Source organism: Halichoeres trimaculatus, unplaced genomic scaffold (assembly GCF_033239565.1).
Source record: "Halichoeres trimaculatus isolate MK-OKI-2021-1 unplaced genomic scaffold, fHalTri1.1 fHalTri1_scaffold_5, whole genome shotgun sequence".
Lineage (NCBI taxonomy): Eukaryota > Metazoa > Chordata > Actinopteri > Labriformes > Labridae > Halichoeres > Halichoeres trimaculatus.
The window spans coordinates 13,655,091-13,677,429 of record NW_027437183.1 but is presented as its reverse complement, the minus strand read 5'-3'; the positions used below and the strand labels follow the sequence as shown (position 1 = coordinate 13,677,429).

At 39.8% G+C, this 22,339-nt stretch overlaps 1 protein-coding gene across 1 annotated transcript in view; it reads right to left on the bottom strand.

Annotated features, from left to right (window-relative positions):
• Positions 1 to 22,339, bottom strand: part of efna5b (ephrin-A5b) — a 107,077-nt gene that overhangs the window by 4,907 nt on the left and 79,831 nt on the right. Inside the window, exons 2-4 of the mRNA XM_074670797.1 lie at positions 18,347 to 18,639; positions 1,289 to 1,351; positions 835 to 915 (exon numbers count right to left, since the gene is read on the bottom strand). Coding sequence (XP_074526898.1) covers positions 835 to 915; positions 1,289 to 1,351; positions 18,347 to 18,639 — 437 coding nt within the window. The remainder of the gene's footprint in view (positions 1 to 834; positions 916 to 1,288; positions 1,352 to 18,346; positions 18,640 to 22,339) is intronic.

The following is a 22,339-nucleotide window of genomic DNA, read 5'->3' as shown; positions in this document are numbered from 1 at the left end:
AGAAGCATGCAAGGTGAGAGGCAGCCGTGAAAACTGCAGGTGTGATAGCAAGATGGCATGATTGGAAAGATAAAAAAATCAGGCAGGCGGGAACCACAAGACAATGATCATTTGTCAGATTTCAGCATGTCTAGTAGCATCTATAAAACCTACTTTATCACATAACATTATTGAATCTACCGTCTTTGGTGTCTTCTTTTTGACAGTTTGTTATGTATATATCCCCAGTGGAGCGTGTTTTTATTGTTTCAGTCCATGTGGTGAGCTGGTGCTGGGAGTGAGACAGCAGCATGTGGGTGATGTTGTGGGGGAGTGTTTCACTTCACTGACTGGCTGAGACACATGTATGAAGACATAAAAATGCTGTGTATTCCCAGCACAGAGAATAATCAATGCTGCACTGCAGAGCGAGGCTGCAGCTCAGGGAGGAATGAAACAAAAAAATAAACTTTAATAAGTATATTTTTCATTTGTTTATTTATACATGCGATGTAATTGATGGCCTCTATTGATTTTGATGTAATGAGGAAGAATGATTCTAGTTAAATAGACCAAAGCTAATTATGTGCAATCAGAGGGAACATGCAGTGTTGAATTAGTGAAACATGCACATCTACAGGAACATCACATTCTCAGTAAACACATTAGATGATATATATGTGACTAATTATATACACTGCATACACAGTGTATATACATATATATCATACACAACAGTCTATCAGTATGTGTAGCATGACAGACAGATCAGCATCACAGTAAAGAATCACACAAGAAGAGACACATGAACACACGTACTGAAGAGATTCAAAAAAAGCAGGAAGCCATACTAACCTCGTGGTTCTAATGTATTGTCTACTTTGTCGTTTACATCAAAAACGCGGTCATGTACGCCTATAGTTTTCACACAGCTGTCTATAACAGAGAATAGGGAGAATGAGAGATCATTAGAGGTATCTGCCAAATAGGTTAGTGACATTTGAAGCCCCCCTTCTCAGCCCTGACATTAAACACCCAAGCAACAAAGTTCATGGCAACATTCAGATGAGGTATGCAGTGCCCCTTATTTCATTTGATGTGATCATCCATCATTGTATCAGGTTTTCCACCAAACATTTTCTCAGAAAGTAACAGCAGTCTTGTGATACATAAAAGGGAATGTTGGATAGTGACCACAGAGGTAAATGAGGAGGAAGAGGAGTAGACGTAAACTGTTTTGGTTTTCAATCAAAATGTGTACTTCAATAAGCTCTATTACTAAAGGCTTGTGTTGCATGCAAACACTTACTTGATGGTCGGACGAAAACTTTGAGCTTCAGGCATGTTTTCCTCCCGTTCTCAGTAGTGGAGGCTGAAAATAATAACAAAAGGTAAGGAGGGTGTTAATATAATACCACGTGTATCACAAGGGCACTAAACGGTATAAAGATGTTTTCCAAAATATTTCTCTTCCAAAGTAAGGTCAGTTTTAAAAAGTCTTTTTAAAGATGAATAAACGGTATTCCCTGCAGACAATAGCGAGAACAGAGGAGTTTCTTCAGAAAAAAAAACAACTTTAAGATGTTTAATCTTGACTCTTAAATGGATTTCGGGGGTTTAGTCATGGTTCTTGTGAAATTATAGCCGGAAAGTATTTACAGATGTGCTGTGGAAACCTCTCAAGGGAAAGTGGAATGCTTTGCTCATAGTTTAATTTTATCATTTTAGATTCCACATTTGGCAGCAGCTTAGTGCGGATCAGGAAATTGGTTCATTTGGATGTTTTTTTTAAATGTGTTTTATGTACTTTCCTGTCTCAAAACCTTAACACCAAAGCTCATGCTGGGAGGATGTGTGTGTTGCATGTGTGGATGGTTTGTGGTTGCTGTCAGGAAATGGATCCTTTCCTGTCAAGTCCATGGGGTGTGAATCTCTGAGCGTTCGCTACCATAGCGGTTGTATCACATCTACTAAAAATATCTCATGTGGACAGCAAGTACGTGTGTGTGTGTGTGTATTTTTGTGTGTCTGTATATGTGTGTGAGTGGTTGACCACTAATGGTGTTGTGGTAAGGCACCAGGTGCTGTCTCCTGGATAGGGGTCAAACACATGTCAGATGGAGCACACTGGGTCTGTACTGCAAGCATCCATCATTGCAGCAGAATGTACAGTGCTTAAAATATATATATGCTGTTTTGTGGTGTCGGGACCTCACATTATGTGGTGAATATTGCAGATTTTTCCCATCATTGTGATGTATGAATGCTATTTACTCTGAATTAGTTTTTTATTTCTACAATTCCCTTCAGCAGCCCCATAGAGACCATATTGTGTGCTGTCTTCTGGGCATCATTTTATGTGCTCTGTGGATCATTCCACAGCTGATGCAATGAAGCCAAGCATTTCTAAAGGCTACCATTTGGGATCTGTCAACTCCTCTCTAGTGAACCTTTACCTAACCCCTCCTCTCCCTGTCCCTCTCTCCCAGCTGTGTCACCCTCTCTTCTCATCTGTCAGTGAGGCCCTATCCATTCATCAAAGCTCAACGACAGGCCGTCGTCATGTTTACAGCACATGTACCAAAGTGTGTGTGTAAAATCACAATCATAGAGGAAAGAGGTTTTCTGGAAGTGCTGGTTTATATCCTATTAAATAACCATTATTATATTTTTTTCATTTTCTTATACTGCTCAAATACCTTTCTTGATACTGAAATGGGTAAAGATAATATGCTGGCACTATGCACAGGCCAGCATGACATATTCCATAAATCTCAGGATAGATGTAAACCACTGGTTAGAGTGCTGTCATATGATATCACTGAATGTTTGTTGTCAAAGCATCCCAAACTTTTTTTCTATGTTAATGTTGATATTTTTAGTTGTAGCCAAATTACCTTCGAAGTTTCAAAGAAATAAAGACATATACAATTTAAAGCATTTCTACAATTTGCAACTTGGTGTTGTACCAGAAGCCCGAATGATTCTCTGTATATCATTGACAGACACACTAAGTGACTCTGCCATCATAAAAACCATCTACTGTCACTTTCTAGTGTTTCTTTCAGTAACTGGAAATGCCCAAACATCCTTACGCCAGCATGGACGTGATAGAACCTATTAGACCAATACTGAAACCGATATTAATAAAAATACTTAAACAGGTGTCCATACTGTCAGATAATGGTATTAATACAAATAACAATAATAGAAGAGGCTATTGCACAGATACTGGTACTGATACATATACCAATATCGAGACCTATAATGGTACAGATAGTAGAACAGACACCAAAATTGATATCATTATAACTAATGGTCCAGATAATGTTTCTGTCACCAGTACTGACAATAGTCCAGATGGTAGTACAAATAACAGGCCTTTTACAAAAACTGATATTCAAAACCGATCTTCCTACAGATTGTAATATTATACCAATACCAATATGAGTACTGATAATTATAAAGATAATGGAAATAATATATATAGATACAATTCTGACAGGCTGACAAATAATAGTACAGGTAAAGGTATCTTTTAGGGCTGAACAAGTAAATAATCTAATTGCGATTCAGCATGCAATGTTTTCGGAGGGGACATTTGTCTTTTGCATGATTCACTAAAGACAAGATATAAATCATTCTGTAGTATGACAAACACAAAAAAGGATACTATCAAAAAATAAACAATTCTTCTTTTTTAAATGAAAAAAGAAAAAGGAACTTTGTAAAAATTTTGCTGACCTCCTGTTTTCAGTAAGAGTAACAAACTATACAGAATAAATTGAACAAGGGGTATGGTTCTGCCAGCCACAATCATTCTACTTTATGTTTCTCTTTAGCTCTTTTTTTGCCAGAAAAACCTGCATATTGACTTTTTCAGGTTTTCAGGAAGTACAAGTAACTATACTCCTTATATACTATACTTTCTAAATTGCTTCTAGTACTTGCGATGTCTGTTTCAATTTGATTAATTATTCAGCCCTAGTATCACTGCAAATACTGATACTGGTAGTGCTGATATCAATACTTGTATTGATTGTGTTGACAGTACACTGTTGACATAGATTACTATTGCCAGTTTGTCCCCCAAAACTCAATTCAGACTCAAGCAAGGCACTTGCAAAAACAGTGCTGCTGGTAAATGCTAGCAAAAGTTGAAGTATCAACATTTTCCTCTATATTACGGGTATCTCAAATACATTGGTTTTGGAGGGGTACCTTCTATTTGCCACTTCTGATTTTTTTTTTCTCAACACAGTCAGTATCTGCAAGGTATAAACAAAATCATGTCATCTCAAGTTTGTTCTGCATTCATATAAATCTGTTTACACATCACTTTAATCAGTGTTTATCAGTATCTCATTCATGTGCAAAAAGAAAAGAAAGAAGGGAGTTGTTCCTTTAGCCAGGGTGATGTGTTTATTAAAATGATGTTTGATTAATAACTATAGAAAAATCAGAGAGGGAAATCTATTCCTTTCCTGCATTCAACACACACTCTTCCCCTGATTTACTGAGATATAGACGCCGGTATTTCACCAAACGCAGACTTCACCCTCTTTCAATCACTTTCATTTCTGTGAGCCGTCTCTACGGCTCATCAAGTTCCCTCTCTGCGCCTCTACCCTCTCAACCTCGCTGTTGCCATTTTAATGTTGTCGCTTCATCAGCTGCTATCTGTTTCTTAGTCATGTGTCAGCGTGCAAGAGAGGTGGCATAAGATCAGGAGCGTTTTCTCCCTTTTTTTTTCCCTTACACAGCTCAGTTCATATTCAGCAGATGCAGAAGGGGAATAAAAGTGGAGGGAAGACAGAGAGAGAGAAAGAGGAGCCTTATTATTTCTCTGTGGAGGCAGCCGATGACACGCTAATGAACCTTGACCACGGCTGCTCACCCACTCACTCATATATACACACCAGTACCCACACAATTTATATCACTCTCCTCGTTACTCTTCACATTTTTCCCACAACTTCATGCTCTTTTTTGTGTACATGTACATATCATCTCCAGATGTCTGATCTTCATCCTTGTTGTCACAGCAAGCTGAGTCACAGCCATCGACACCAGCCACTTGGCAAAGGCTGCCGATCACGAGAGAAGCATTGCCCTGATGAGAGCAGCTAGAGGCATGTGGGAGTTACTGTCATGATGACAGTTAGTGAAGCTGTTGTGATGTTTATAAATTGAGTTGAAACACTTTTTGAGCCTCCTACGCGATGACAAAGGGTGCAAGAGCAGACAAATTTCATCACTGATGTTATCAAAGTAGCTCTCACCAATTATACAAGTGAAGTCTTTGTTTCTCTGTTTTCTGAACATGCATTTCTAAGGGCCCCTCTAATAGTCTAATGAAAGACAACAACAAACCACACATTGACTTTGATTTGCACAGGGGTCACTAAGTGGTTACACCATCAGATGGTTGATGAATACACTCCCTTGTTTATTGGAGATAATGAAGGCCGAGCATGCACTACCCAAACCGAGGCATATTGGCCTGAAATTCAAACCACTGACTTTAAAGTTTGGCTGAATTTTAGCTTTAACCTGCATATTTTGCCACACAGTGTGAAGGAATGCTAATCAAAACTTGAAGTTAAAAAGTAAGTTCGCTTGGCCAGCAGATGTTCTCTAAAACTGAAATGAGGGCTGATTGGTTAGAAGACTGTACTAGCACACACTCCTTTAACAATGGTGTTGACATACTGTGGATGACCGAGGTGTGTTGCCGTGCATTTTTAACTACAAAGAGAAGATTAAATTGGCTCCACATTCCTTTCTTGGTAGCAGCTCTTCATAGTTTGTATTTGATGGGAATCCCTAACCCAGGCCCAAAACGTCCACACCAAGCCCCTGTTTATTTAGGATTAACTCGCTGCTCAAGTCCAGCTTATTGTTCTTTTAGGACCTAACATCAACACCTGCTATTCTGGTTCCCATCAGAGCCCACAGCCTCAAACGTCAAACCATCCAGTCTGAGCTAGTGACTGCTTTTGAAGGACAGAGGCCCTGAAAAGGTGTCTCAAATCCAAGAGGGGAGGGGGGACAGGGAGACGGTGGAGGTGGTGGAGGAGGTCAGGTTACTCCTCCAGACTCGTCCCCTGGCTGGTAATGGCCGGTCCCCTCAGTACACTGCATTATGCATCAGCATTAAGGCAAATGGAATGAAGCAGAATCCAATTACGGAAGAACAAACAGGTGGGCTCAGCGCGGCTTAGGCGCAGTATTGTTTCAATCACAGCCTGGGCCCAGCTTTATTGCAACTGTAATGTTATCTGGAAAACACATTTCCTTTGGCGTTCAATGAAGGAGTCAAGGCACATTCCAGACATGTGGATACAGAAACATGTTTCAGTGGCGATTGGAAGCTTAAAACGTGGTCTACGCTGGCTAAATCCAGCGGATGATATCATGGTGGGATATTGATTTTTAATCTAATATTTAGGAAGTGTAAGGAGTCAGCTGTAAAGGAAAACGGCAGGATGAGACAGAAGAACTTTGTTTTATGTTTTCTTTTTTTATCTATAATTAAATAACTTTTTAAGGCTTCTTATAGCCAGAAAATTATTCTACAGTCGTTGAATTTAAAAGCATTTCATACATAATATTACAGATGATAAATAATGTTACACGAAAACAGTTTTCTGACTCAACATTTAAGGTTCCTTCTCTGTCATCTTAAGGAATACAAATGGAGCCTTCTGTCTGTGCTCTGCGTTTTTTTCGTCTGTATTTCTGCATGTTTCCAGAAACTTATGGATATGGACCAAACAGAGCAGTACCACTGAAAACCCTGGGTTTCCAGTGGTACTGGAAACCCAGGGTCCGATATGTAGCTTTAGTGAGACATGAAGAAGAAATACCAATGGCAGAGCTTTCGCGATGCTTTTAACAGCCTCACCAACCACCGCCTCATACAGTGCTGCCTCAAACTTTTGACTCTGGGCTGCTTCCCCTGGTGGATGTATTGGTTAACAGCAATGCCAAGATAAGGGACCCATAGAAGTATGAAGTATGAAAGCAGTGATGGTAACATTGTTTGAATAGGACGAAAAGGTAGAATAAATTTTCCTTTAGTAGATGAATGTTGAAAAAAACCCAAACCAATTCTTCCAAAGTCCAAACAAGCTTAATCCAAACAAACTCATTGTCAGCATTTTGATGTCACATTGGGTATTGCATTAATATTTGATGTTTAAAAAGCCCAACCTTGGCCAGACCTACATGTATTCTTTCTGCCATGTCTTAACATCATATTAGTACGCCCTTAGTCTGCATCAGGTCTCCAGCTGCCTTTAATAATGGTGCTGTAATCCTTTGATCCCTGCTTATTTGTTTGGATGGTAGGTTAAACAAAATGCCCTGTAATGTCGCGTCCAGCATGAAGCATTCCTGGGGTTTAATTCTGCCAGATCACCAGGAAAAAAAAACGCTGTTGGTCTTGTCTTTGACAATGAGATTAGTCATGTGGCTTACCTGATTTAAAGCTAGTCACAGTGAAGGTTCAGGAGTCTGAGGGTCTGAGTTTACACAGATCCAGAGTCCAAGGGAGAGGACACACTCAGATGTGCATGTGCACGTGCGAGGGAGGGTACTTTCAAGAGCAATGTGCCCTCCTCTACTTCTATCTCCGTCTAGCTAATTAGACATCTTGCTTTCAGAGCACAATTCTTCCCATTCTGTATTCAGAAATCACTCTTGTGAGTCATTAGCGTTGTCCTTAGATGTTAGGGTGTCTGATGAGTCAGTCAAACTGTTTTAAACTTAACACACTGAAAAAAAATCAAGAAACCACAGTGAGACTGCATATTTTTAAGATGTGTGTAAAATAAGCTGTTCTTAAAAAAGATTTCTGAATGCTAATACAAGCAAGTAGTTTTTACATGCATGCACAGTCTCATTATGAAACTGTGCATGCCTAATTTAACCAGTTTCAAAGTAACACAATGCTCTACTTAGAAATCTTAAAAGGAGCCAAAACTGACTTTAAAAATGAGTCAAAAACTACACACCTGCACATAAAAACAATCCGTCTGTGTGTGGGCCTCTACACAATCTGTGTGTAAAAGAAGATAGAGGACACTCTCCACTACTGAAGCCCATTAACCAGATGCTACTACAGCTAACACACAAAGAAAGGAATGACGAAGCGTCGAGAAGCAGTGAGAGAAGAAGAGCACTCGTTTCAGGCAGCTAAGGGAACATAAACTCTCCGCCCCCGGTGATAGCTGGCCTTTTGCTCTCTCCTTGCATCTTTCAACCTCGAGCAAAAGTGAACCAAAGTCATTCCTGGTGCCACTCTGCCCGCCACAGTGACAGAAGGGGCGAGAGCACTAGATCCCTCACATCTGTTCGAGAACACACTCATTTCCCTTTCCAGTATATCCATGCACAAAAAGTACCATCAATTTGTAAGAGATCTGTGTATCATTATCCAACAATTTACTCCTTCCTAAAAATGAAAAGCGAGTAATTGAAGTCTGAAAAACCCTTCAATTTCATCAACTCAATTATGTCTTTACTCTTGTATCAAAATAAATGCAGTGATTTATTATCTAAGGGGAGGGTTAAGCTTTCAAAGCAACCACATCGTAATAAATCACTGTTCATAATAATGTTTCATTACTGCACTAAGTGTATTCCATGGAATCCTAATATGATGGTTCAGCCCAAGTATCCACCCACTGAATAAACTGTGTGTGGATGTGGGCGTACACTGAAGTGTGTGTTGCAATAGAGGAAGAAGGCAAATGAACAAATAATTTAACAATAACCAATTAAACATAATGACTAATGTACTGGCTCAATAATATATGTGTTAGTGGTTTAATGGCTGAGGATCTCTGATGTTGTAGATGGCTGTTAGGCTCATGAATCATTGCAGGCATGGAGGAACCATGTGAGTCACAGCCCTACTTTACCTCTAATCTCTCTGCTTTTTACAGCCTTTTTGTTTTTCAGCAGACATACGTGATGACTACTTTATTGGCGGTCAAAGTCGCATAACTTGATTACAGACTTTTCTCTCCTGCTTTGCTTTCTCCGAGCTGTCAACAAGTGTGCCATGACCTAGCTCATGGTCTATTATTAGCCAAGTGTGGCCAATGGGCTGGTTTCAGCTTGTTTCTGAAAGGGGACTCTTAAAACTCCTGTGAGCTCGTCATAGTCAGACCTTTAACAGTTTGTTCTTATGTTATTGGATCTTCTCAGGGGCCTGTAAAGTTATCTGACTGATTTGCAACCATTTGCGGATGTGACTGATGTTCAAATTTAGCCTGGGAGAAATCTTCCAGCTCGTGTTTTATTTCCTCTGGCAGACCTGTCTTGTCTGTCTTCTGTTAAAATAGTTTTTTTAATTCGATCTGGACTGGGTTGGGCCAATCACAACACTTTTTCTAAGAAGCTGGTTTAATAAAATGAGTGTAACAGCCAATGTGGCTGCCACTGATGTGGAAAGCTGTAAATCTGCTGTTGCAATGATTTAAAACAAATTGGACATGAGGTCAAGTTAAGTACAAGTGGAAACTGTTGACCACCAAATCATGTCATGCCGATTTTTATGCAGCTTTAAAGCTATACCAAACCTAGAATCCAAAGCTTTGCTTGACAAAAAATTAAATACAGCACAAGTTGTAAGCTGCATTAAAAGCTTTAGTCCTTTTTCCCCTTCACTTGCACAAGTTAGATGAAGGCTATCGGTGAAATTAAATTCCTCCATTTAATGTTTTGATGTTTGGAGAGTGCTGTTGAACAGGTCGATCCATGCTCTTTATTCATGCTCACTTCAGATGACAAATCGAGTGAGTTAAGGCTATTGAAACGAACACACTCATTCTCACTTTTAACCATGACCCTTTTGTGGATTTTCCATAACATGCCACCAGTTTTTCAAGTTTACGCATGAGGAGTGCATGAGCCTACAGCTGACAGGTATCTCATGCTAAATCAGGGGTCTGCATCCTGCGACACTGGAGCAGCCCTCACAAAAAATAAACAAACAAATAAATGAGCAAACACATAAAAAAATGAACAAATAAATGAATAAATAAAATCATTAAAGGGAATAGAAGTTATTTCTTCATTTATTCTTATTCATCTTGTTTTTGTTTATTTTGTTTCACAGTTATCTTGGAGTTCAAGGTGGTGATTTTTTTACCGTCCAGTTGAAAAAAAAAGTTTAAAGAAATTTGTCAACTAAAATATGCATGATGAAATGTGGTGGAAAATTTTCAAATAACAAAAGATATTTCATATAACGTTGAGAAACAGCCCCAACAAAAAGGCCACACAGTACATAGAATAGGCCTGCATAGTTTAATGTTAAATTCATTTTAAAGTAGGCAAACACATGCATACTGCACTTCTAACTAGGGTTTTCTTTTGTTATAAAGGGTAAAAAATGGACAAAGAAAAAAAAAAAACCTTTAAAAACTTTACAAGCTGTGTCATGTTTTGTGGCTCCAGACTACTTTTCTTTCATGGAAGACAGGGGGAAATGGCTCTTTTGATCGTACAGGTTGCAGACCCCTGTGCTGAAGGTTTGAAGCGTTACGTAGCTCTTTGCCAAAGTCCAAAGAGAGGGAGACATGAAGAGGAGAGACAAGAAACAAAGCAGTAAAGCAGGAGAGACTGAGGTGCTGGAGTGTCCATTCATCTATCATTATTACAATAATGCATTCCAGACAGCGTGCATCCTTGTGGTTTTTCAGTTTGTCTCTTCATGCATATGTATGCACATCGTACACGAGTGCATGTGTATCCAGTTTCCCTTCACATTACTCCATGTTGTCGGATCATTTCTGAACGCTGATGACAGGGTGGATTTTTCATGGGAATAAATGAAAGGCCTGAGTTATGATGGTGTGCATGTGTGCAGGTTCTTTCTTCATACCACAAATGGAACAGCACCGGCTCTTTATCATTATTAGCCAACCTCCCAAAGGTCTAACAAAACACAGACTGCACACACCATCCCCTGCCTCTATTTCACATGTCCATTAATACCATTTTTCTGCTGCTGCCTGCTCTGTAAGCTTCCATCTCCTCTTCAATGAACATGGTGTCACATGATTTATGATCAATCTGAAGACAGCTGCAGCTCATGTCTATGGATTTGAGCTTTAAGTGCATGTTCCTGTCCGGTGCGGTGAATAAGATCTTGTGAAAAAGTCTTATAAATATCAAAAGTTTCTTGCATGTTAGCTTGCTATTTGCGATCAGTCTTGTGTTGAAATTTGCATCTTGGCCTGTAGGCATCTGTAGAGTGATTGAAGCCAAACCAGAACTCCTTTTTTTTTTTTTTTTTTTTAATCTTTCATAGGCAGGATGTTTTCTCCAGAGGATTCAGCACCAGTCTTACAGGTGAACGACAAGAAAATGACATCCTTCCTGCTGACAATCTGCCAACCCATGATCACGCCGAGTGCTTTCCTATTTGCCACACATCTTACACCCTTAAATACCACATGACTCGACTCACTCACTCATCTCCTGCGAGCTGCCACCGATATTGGATTTCTGCCCTTTTCAGATTAGAATCACTCAAATACGAGATCGAGGAATTGTGTCCATATTAGAAAAACGTGCTCGCATCAGCATTCTGCGAGATGAGTTTCACTTAAACCATGAATGCACTGTGTGAACTCTGACCTCAGAAGTGCTCAGACTTTTTTGCTTATCCTTGCCAACTGACTCACAGGCATTCTCACACACTCACACACTCTTGAGCTGTAATTCAGTCACTGCAAATACTGCGTTTTGCCGAATTGCTTTCATATGTGGCTATTAGATTACTCTCCGCATCCCCACCAAATAATTTTGACATCTTTATGTAATCCTCTGTTTGTATCGCTCTCTTTCCTGTGTTGACCGGTAGAGAAAACACAGCTGAGTGTTATCTCCGGGGGGATAAGGCTCTTGACTGACTGCAGCTTTCTTATTGCCTTCAAATGACCTGCTTCAGAGAAAGAGGGAGAGAGAAAGGAAGCCAGAGCAAAGAGGCTGACACTAACCGAAATGAAGAATTATGACCTCCATTTGAGTAAATTCCCTCCGTCCTGCGAGCGTTGATTAAGCTGTTTCTGTTGTTGAAGCAGATGACAGCAGAACCCTGTCTCCTTGCTCTAATTTTATCAGAGATACAACAAATCAACCCTCGACCCGCATCGAACTCGCAGGGTGAAAACACTATTAACGGCTATTTTCTCTGCGAGAATATGATTTGACAGCTTAATTTTCATCTACAAACAAGAAAGCTAATCAATCACGTCAGAGAAGAGTGAATTTTTCATCCTCAATTCCCTCTGGTCATTTGGCTACAGAAAGTTATTAGTGATGAGGAAAAGATGAATAATCTGATACTATGTTTATGAGCGTTTATATATATATATATATATATATATATATATATATATATATATATATATATATATATATATATATATATATATATATATAGCTCCTGCTGTTCTCTCTTAAATAAGTTATTCTGAATGTATTCTCAAGTGAAATCAGGGAGATGTTGATTAAGAGTCTTCATCAAGGCTTTAAAATGCTTTTAAACTCAAGAAAAGACGCATTACATGAAGCCCTCTATGTGATATACTGTTATGTCCTGAGGAGATGAGCCCATTCACACTCAACTATAGCTAACCTCTACCTTATGTGCTCATGGGATGTGACCTCCAGCTTGAGGCACACTGACATTTGTATTTAGTGCAGGTGTGCAGTATGGTCAGCTTCAGAGGGTAATGATGCATAAGATTTTCTCTGTTAGCCACGCTACACTACGCACTCACACATTGTAGGCAAATGGGCTACAAGGGCAAAGTCTGACCACTGACCCTGTGCTGCACTGCAGATAGCGTCAAACTATATACACTGGAAATGTCTTCACTGTGTGGATTCTGGTTCTGGGCAATTAGTGTGACTTTTCACTGACCTCACGTCAATAAGAGTTAATAAGTTACTCAATATTTATAATGGAAGTTGTCTCTAATTACTTTTTGAGATTTAGACATTTGGCCTTGGGTACTCAAACATTGCTATGCATGATGGGAGATGATAAGATGAACATTAATGATCTTCTGGAAAAACATGAGCAACTTCAGGTTGCACACCCGAGCCGATGAGGTCATTTAGGTCTTTTGACACCCACACCTTGAAGCTTCCCAGAGTGTTATATGCTATAATGATCTTTTCTCGATATTCTTATTAATTTAAAAGAGATATCTTCATTTCTATGAGCCTCACTCACATGACAAGTAAGACTTATCATGAACATGACATTGGCCTCAGTCCAATAGCTTCCATTGTGTGGCCTGTGTAGTCTATTAGTGTATTGTTGCATGTGGAACAACTTTTAATGTCAGGTCAAAACTGAAGCACAAACAGATGAAAAGTGATGCAGAACAGAGTCCATGAAACTCTGCAACCTTAGCCCCGAGCTAGAGTTTAATCAATGTTTCCTCATGGCTGCACACCAGTGCACATTGATAATAACATAAATGACAATTACAGTTTCTGTTCTCATTTGCAACACCACAAAGATGGGAAAGAGTAGGGTGTACAGCTGGCTAATCCTTATCATAACCTTTGTATAAGTTCAATATTTCCAATATGGTTACGTAACAATGTAAAGTCTCAGTAATAGGTCACTCTGTAAACTGTCTTCCTGTTTGAGGACTTTTGTTGGGTTCAGCAATTTGCTGTTTTTGTGCAGCTGTGTGGTTCTTTCTAGCACCCTATGGTTTTCGTTTGTTTTAGTTTTGTGGTTCAGTTTTTTTTAGCTGAGCTGAGCCTACAGGAGCATTGAATTCATTTCAATCAAACCAGCATTCCTCTGCGTAAATAAAAATATGCCACTGTTTTCTTTGAACCCAATAAGGGTTTAGGAATTACTGTTAAAAAGTGGCGTCACTAGACTGGCAGCAGCTTGCTTCATTAAGGGCCATTGTCCAGGTAAAATAAATCAACACAACAAAATTCCTCCTTTTAACCTTAAAAATAGTTGCACCAGTCAATAGAAATCATCTCACTTTGCAGATAACAGGAAAGGAATTAGAAGCGTATCTTTTCCATCAACTGTTACAGCACGTCCTTGACAGATTCAGCATCTTGCATGAGAACCCTTCACTAGGACAATTGCTGGTAAATATGTTTTACACTCAACAGGTAGTGGTGTCATTGACTGAAGTTGGATTAAGTAAGTAGTGAGAGAGCAGTGACTTAAAGTGGTAAAGTGATAAAGAAGAGCTTCACTTAGTCTGGTTACTTAACCAAATAACAAAGACAAGTGATCATGATGAAATGGGGTAAATGAAATTAGGAGCTAGACAACAAGCTACAGGCAATACTTGTCTTGCAGTTGGACCTAGTTTGGTGTTTTTAAAGTAAATTAACTGTCCTCAAAGAAAGCAAATAGACCAAAAAGCTTTAAACAAACCAAAAAAAATGTTTTAAAAAATGAGAATAGCAATAGTCAAGGCAAGCGATGAAGTCAAGCTTGGCCCCCACTACATTAGCTTTTTTTTTGCCAGTGTCATATGTTTTCTCAATGATGCTTGCTCTGTTTTGTATCCCTGGGGATCTTTGCTTCTGCTTCCCCCTCCTTGGCTTTTCATGTATGCACTTGAAAGGTATGGGAGATGTGTTCTCCCCACCTCTATCAGGCTTTGGCATGTAGAAGAGCTGGGAGCATCTAGAGCAAACCCCTTCTACGAATTATATTGTGCTGAATGCAAATTATGAAAAGTGAGTGATCCTGTCTGAAATTTCAAGAAAGAACAGTAAGTTTCGATTTGCACCAAACAGCCTTGCTTCTGGTGGCTTACAGCTTTGCTCTTTAAAAGTTAAGAAATAATTGAGCCCAAGTCAGCTCTCCAGTTTTTTTCTCAACAAGCTAAACTCTTTAATATGCATAATAGACAAAAATGTAATCCCTAAGACAACTACAGTAATACGATTATACTCCTTTGAAAAATTCCCTGTTGTACTTTCAGAGCCAGTTTTCTTATTTCTCAGTTAGAAAGTTGTATTTATCACTGAATTCTTGAGATTAAAGAGATTTCTCATGATGTAATCCATTGCAACCTGGAAGGTCTTGCATGTTTCTTCTGCAAGGGGATGAGGAAGATTGCTAAATGTTGACGATGATGGTAGCTTGAGAGGCTGCTGTTTCAGATCATCTGTCAGGTGTAGTAATGTAACTACCTCTTCACCTCTCTTAATCCTCCTCCTACAGCTCCATGTCTGTCTACTAAAGAGACTGTCCAATCCATCAGAAGCCTTCTTCTCCTGCTTCTTCTGGACATCCAAACTGGACACAATGGCAGTGGGAAATCACATGTCAGACGCCTTCATGGTAGATGACTTTAATATCCGCCACTGTAGCCAGAAAGGCTACACACTGGAATCATTCAATGGCCAATGAAGCCGCAGGCCACTAAACCAATATGGCGTGCTATGGCAGAATGGATGTGCTCCATGGAAGCCCTGTCGGTTGCAGTGTAATTTAATCCAGCCCTTAGGACAAGCATCTCTCAACAGAAATGGCTAAAAAAATGTTGGAAATACAGACTTGAGGGAGTGGATGAATTGTATAACCCTTCTCTAACCCCTATCTACGCTCCCAACTCTGGAGATTTCTCTCTCTTCTCATCTAGCATGACTGTCCATGCAAATTGGCTATAAAAGCAAGGGAAGATCTGGTTATTTTTTCAAGCAGACAAATGACTAAACACCTGGTTGTTGAAGGGCTGTTGGAAAGAGTTTCAGGCTATTTGTTTTGTGGACAACTTTAAGAAACAAAACATCATTTCAGCACAGAAACAACAGGAGACAACTTTTTTTTATTATTATTGCACACTGCAGTCCATAACTCTGAAGTGTTAGGGAGCAGGGAGAGAGTGCACAACACGTGAAACGAATAAAGGACAGGGAAGTCTTGGCTGCCTGTCAGGTTAACTGCTTCATAAAAAGGTGCCAATTTAGAAAACAGATCTCAGCGTGTGGGGCTCGGCTCAGCTACACTCCTGACTCTGTGAGGAGGAGGAGGAAAAAAAATCCAAAGACTCAGAGGTTTGACAGCCACCTCGAGCTGCATTAACACCACAGGCTTCGTTTTACAGATAAACAGATACTAGTACAGCATTAAGCATGAGGGTGTTAACCGTCAAAAACAGAAACCCTCTCGCTGAGAAGGAATTCACACACTTTTCCTCATGCATTAGCCCATACAGTGCAAAAACCTTTCAACTTTTTCTCCAAGATTTGGAGGAGTCATGCATTACACTGCATGATATTGCACTAATTCCATCCTTACGAGGACATAACTCGGCTTCCCGTTTTGTTAGATCAGCGTATCCCTGTGACAAATGTGTTAAGAATGAGTGGTGGTGACAGTGACTCCTCAGTGAATAGTCTGTGGTGGGAGGACAAACTCGACTCAATTCCACTCTATCACCCTGCTTTGATAAGACCTAATTTCCTGAGGGCTTCAACTTCACATGAACCCAGTTAGGCTCGGTTCCTACGCCAAGAGGCAGACGTCGAAAAAAGCTAACACAGCTTGAATGGGAGTGTAACATAATGTGTGGAAGGAGGGCGCTTCTTTTTGAAGGATGTAGTATTGTGCAGCGGGGCTTGTGAGCTATAACTTTCAAACTGTCTCAATTTAACTCCCCCATGAATTCCATTGCCATTTTAGGGAAGAGTTTTCCTCGAGTGTTGAAAGCGGTGTGAAAAACTCAGCTGAAAGCAAGAGCATGAAAGCATCTACTCAGATCACTGTAATGACACCTCTCAGAGCTCTGTGCTGAAGTTGTAAAAACATGACTGAGGAATATTGTGTGTACAGTGTATGTATGTGCCTGTTAAAAGGGCTGACTGGGTTGGTAAATGGTGTCAAGTTAGATAATATGACTTAAAGTTATCTGTGAATGAATACGACTTTTTTGCAGGTTTAAAAACAAATGTAATTACAAACAAATGATATAACAAACTATGTGATGTCATCAAACTTCCAATGTTAAAATAGGTAAGGATTTTAAAGCCTGAGCCTCATGCTGAGCCCCTCACCACAGCAGCTTTGGGTCAAATTACAACCCTATCTTTCCCCCATAATTCCTGTCTCCAACTTATTATTTTTCATCATAGGAAAATCTACAAGAAAGTGATTTAGGGAAGGCCTCGGAGGCATGTAAAGCCCAGATTCCACCAAACACAGGCAGCGTGTAAGTCAGATGCCATGTCATCAATGAACGGACTGTAGTGTTGTAATTCCACCCTCTGGGATCAAATTGGTTCAGTCTTGCATCCCAACGGAAGGGTCCCAAAAAGTGGGACCATTTGTCTCGTTTATTTGGGGATCTGTCCCGGGGTTAGTCAGTGAAAAGGCCACAAAATGCGTGCTGCACTGTGACAAACCAAACTGAACTGCGTGGTAGAAACGGGGCTTAAGATGCAGTTCTTGTGATGCATCTGATGACTGTTGTATTAGAAGCTCTGGTCCTCATATTTGAAGGGTCACTACAAACCAATACAAATGTCTCTATCCTGTGATGACTTTTTGAGCCTAATTAAATGACAATAGAACTAATGAGGATTATATGCTATTACAACATATGGTAATAAGTGAGAAGTCTCGCTGTCAAGAGGTGAAGTCATTTCTAAAGTGCCTATGATCTTAATTTCATCCAGTGGCCAGCAGGGGGCAACTTCTGTAGTCTCTCTGAATCTCTTTTTATGACATTTTGTTGAACAGCAACCACTGACTTTGTGGTCAAACTCAACAACTTTATACTTCCTCAACATGGCAAAATGGTCTTGTTGTATCTGTAAACCAGCAAACCAGAGTCCTATGAACAAAAAAATAGAATAAAGGAGACTGAATTTTTTTTTCACCAACCAGAATTTAAGAGCAAAGTGCAGCTACTGTGAAAAGGATGTAGCCAGCAAACCAAGCTAGCTGTAGCATAAGCCAACTTAATGTTTGCTAACCTAAAATGCTACAATTGCCAAGGATGAAATTAGCATCCCAATAAATGTCACAGCTTTCATGACTCTATGTTCAAACCAAGCTAACTCTAGCATTAGCTGATTATTCAGCATTTGCTTACTAAAAGGCAGTCCATAAATTCATGCCCATTACTTTTTAAAACCACATTTTTTCAGATATTTTAGGGTAAGTAATGCATCTAAATCCAGACCCATTAAAAGAACAGGTCTATCTTTTTAAAGAATGGTGTGTTTAAAAAGCACTGTATGCTCATGATGCAAGAAGACCTCACTAAGGCTTTTCAAATTTCTGCAACACTTTAACTGGTAACCAATCTGTGTTATGCTGTAGGGAAACATGACTCACAGATATAGTAGTATTCTCTGCCCGGTCTGAACTCGAAGCCCAGAGAAAAAGGAGTGAAGAGCTGGAACTTCTCTGAGAACTTGAGCGGCCCATTTGGGGAGTGCGGCCTGTTGCACTCCCAGCGCTTGAAGCCCTTAGAAGTGTGGTCACATGAGCTGTAGCCATCGTAGTTGACCATGTAGAGGACATAGCGCTCCGTTCGCTCCACAGGCACTGTGTCTTCATAGTGAGGACAGTAGACATCCAGGTAGTCGTTTATGCACACGTCGATGTGGTAGTCATTACGATGGAACCTGGGGATCAAACAAAAGAGAATGGGTTAACATCTTGATATTAAGAATTAGCACAGTCTATTTAAGTCTGAATGATGTAAATTCACCTCAAAAGTCCCGTTTGTATAATAATATGACATCTGTGTATTGATGGATTAGTATTGCTTCAATCATGAGGCACAAAGCTTAGTTTAAACACAGCACATACATATGTAGAGAATGTGAGTTTGATCTGTCAACACTCTTTGAATGTTGTCTGGAAATTTACAAGCACCAGCGCTCTCCTCTTCTGGCTTCAATAAATCTGGGCGGGTCGGTTTATCTATAAATCTATCATTGCAGCAGATATTTACTCACACATGCTCACATCTGCCTTCCAAAAGATCACAAACTGAAGCATTCAAGCTTGAGAAAATATGCTCACAGATTACAGTTATGGGTATTCTATGTAAACTACAGTTCTGGAGGATTTTTTACTAGAAGCAAAAAACCCAGACAGGCATCCTCTGGCTGCAAGAGTATAAATGGTCACAAAGAAACAGGACGGTCCGGACAATAAATGTCACGATGGGAAATATACAGAGCCTGGCTGTCTCTGTGGGCTGTGTGGTGGGACATCTTTACAGCCGCAATGATCTAGAACAGGCCACACAGGGTCAGAGGGTTTCAATACATACAGGCAGATTCATCTGAAGGCCACACACTGTCACAAAACTCCACACACAAAACACAATTTCCTCTCTGTCGCCAACAGAATAGATCTCTCACCTGTGGATATTTATTACGGCTGCCAGAATTAGAGAGAAACTTTGTGTTTGAGTTTCTGTTCAGGCCTTGGATGGTACGACCCTCACCTTTAAGGTCACAGAGAGCCAGGCTGAGAAAACACTGAACACCTGTAAGCTTGCTGGGGATGCCCTCAATTTAGCACACACACTCGAAGCACTCTAAGAGCGACAATGAACCACAAAATTGCACAAGTGCACACACAGCTGGTGCCACTGACTCATTCCACCCAGAAGCCAGGTGGTGTGAGTTTGTAATTGAGACCCAGTTGTTAATGTTGCAGGAGCACAACCTGACAAGAGTTTTGATGAAACTTTTAATTGAAAACCCTCACTGCTGTCTATGACACGGGCTCCTTGAGCCCCAGAGCCCACAGGGGGCAGAGCGTGTAACAGGCAAGAAATAATTTTATCCTGAGGACTCAGGAGTCGCAGGATTAACATACTGAGGCTGTACACACACAGCGTTTTTATTTTGGAGCACGGAGCAGTCTTGTCTGTTACTTAGGTCCTTCTTCATACTCAGCTTTCAGCTTCAAGACCTCAGAGATCTATGTCCTTGATATACATTCAGAAGCGACCTTATCGTCTTCCTTTTTATCATCTCAACATTTTCTATTATTATTTCACTAAGGGAGGGAAGCTCAAATGCTATTATAATGTTCCATTATTGTGTTCAAAGTCGTAGGTACCTTGACTGGTTATCATCAATTTGATGCAAAATAAGCACCCATAAAAAGTATATTTAGAGATAAAAACAGCACATTTGATCATTAGTAAATACTGAATGGCAGCTTATGCTAGTATTCAACTACTTCTGAGCTTATAGCTTCAGTAAGAAAGTTATTACCCTGGGAAATTATTTATTTCGGTAAATAGTATGTTACTTGCTATCATTAATTTCTTATTAATCATGTAACACAAGTGGCAAACGTTGAAATTCAGCAACTAATTTGCTATGGTACCAATATCAAGTCATCAGATGCTAGCATTAGCTGCTGTCTTGCTAGCTAGGTTATTAAAAAGTGTTCTAGCCATAGACTGTATAATTAATGGACCTAGTCTCCTCGACGTCACCTATCTGTTTCTGAAACAGATTTTGAAGCAAATTGGCTATCGCGGCCATATTGGAGGTGGTGAGGGCTCTGAGTACAGCTATAGGGCACCCGTCAGTCACATGACCTGGAATGTGCCTCTGATTGAGCGAGCTTGCGATCTTGATATCCTCTGAACTAGGGGTGGGTGATATATATCGCATATTTTATATAATATTATGAAATACAGGGTTTCAGTAGCTGATTATTTTAGAAGTGTTAAATTAGGAATTGATGTTAGATCCTTGAAATTAGCATAGCCAAAAACATGTCTAATGTCATAAGAAAACCTCTTTACCCTTTCTAGTCAGCACTGGATTTACTGTTCATTAAAACCAATTATTAGTTCTTTTATAACTGTTTGCCTGAAATTCCAGTCATATGTTGTGTCTCGGCTGTAGTGCAGTGACCGCCACTAGCTAGGGTTGTAGCCTTACTAAATGACTACAAGCACAACATGTATAAAGAAGCACAGATCACTAATGACAGGTAGTATAATGAGGCTGTGTATGGTGAAGCTAGCACAGAACCTCTCAACCAAATGTGTGACCAGCACAGGTGTGAAGACATTTACGTGCAAGGAGAAGCAAATTCTGGTGATGCCAAATCTGCGAATGTTAACTTAGCTAACAAACTTGTTGTCAAGCAGACTCTATGATCCTTGAGCTGTTTTCTGAATATTTTCTTAGCTTTTGACAACTAGATCAGTCAGAATTGAAATTTCTATCCAGAACATGACATCAGAGGACAATGGCCGACATATGAATATAGTTTTATCCCTTAAAGGTATAATTGGTAGTTTGATTTAGATACACTTTTTGTTATGCTGGTTAAAATGATCTATATGTACCAATGGCAAGAAATACATTCTCTTGAGGTCTTCCCTTTTGCAGATACTTAGGTTATCAGGGGATTGTTTTTCTCACATAAAGTAGATACATTCTAGAATCATGATTCTACTCTGCACAACAAGCACTAACCTGTCTCTACTTTTTATCGTCTGTACATTTTATCGAGTAAACTTAGTCTTTGTATCTGTATAAAAAGCAACCATTCAACAAGAAAGCTTCCTCGCCACAAACCACTGTTTTTGCAGCCTTCATATATGAGAAGTATAAATAGAAATCCTTCACTTCTGATGAAAATATTTTGCTGCACAGTTGTATAAAAATTTCAGTACTTCTTTTGATTTCCTCCCTGTCGCTCTTTCCACCCACTCGTTTTCTTCCTCTATTCGAAACTGCCGATTCCAATGCAGTGTATGATTTTTGACTCTACAGAATGGATCGTTCCTAGATCAAATTTCTGTGTATAAAGCGAGAGCACTCATCCTAGTGTGCTGTGTTTATTTCAATCAGTGGTATTTCTCGATGAATCATGCAGGATTACAACCACAATGCAAACAAACCACTTGTTTCTGAGGCTGAAAAGCAATGTGAGAAAAATCTGGTTTTGGCACCTTGAGTCATGTTGGTATAATTGAGTGATAAATGTAAAAAATAATTATCTGCTGGTTCTGCTTAGCGTGTTTATTTATGTCCATGTGGGTGTATGTGAGCTCCAGCTAGCATGAAATGTCACTTTCCAGTGTTTACCAGTACAGGGTAAATAGCAGTGTGTGGGGTGTTTACAAGCACGGCATGGAGTATCTCATCTGTAACATCTCATTTAAAACATGTCTGTAGAGGTCCAGGAAGAGCCATGCATCTCTTTCGCTGCTTTAAAATGTCAGTGACTTAATGGTCACATCCTCCCATCCGCTGTCGCCCCAGCTTCTGTGTGTGTGTGTGTCTACTGTATGTGTGTGTGTTAAAGAGAGAGAGAAAATGAGTGTGTGCATGT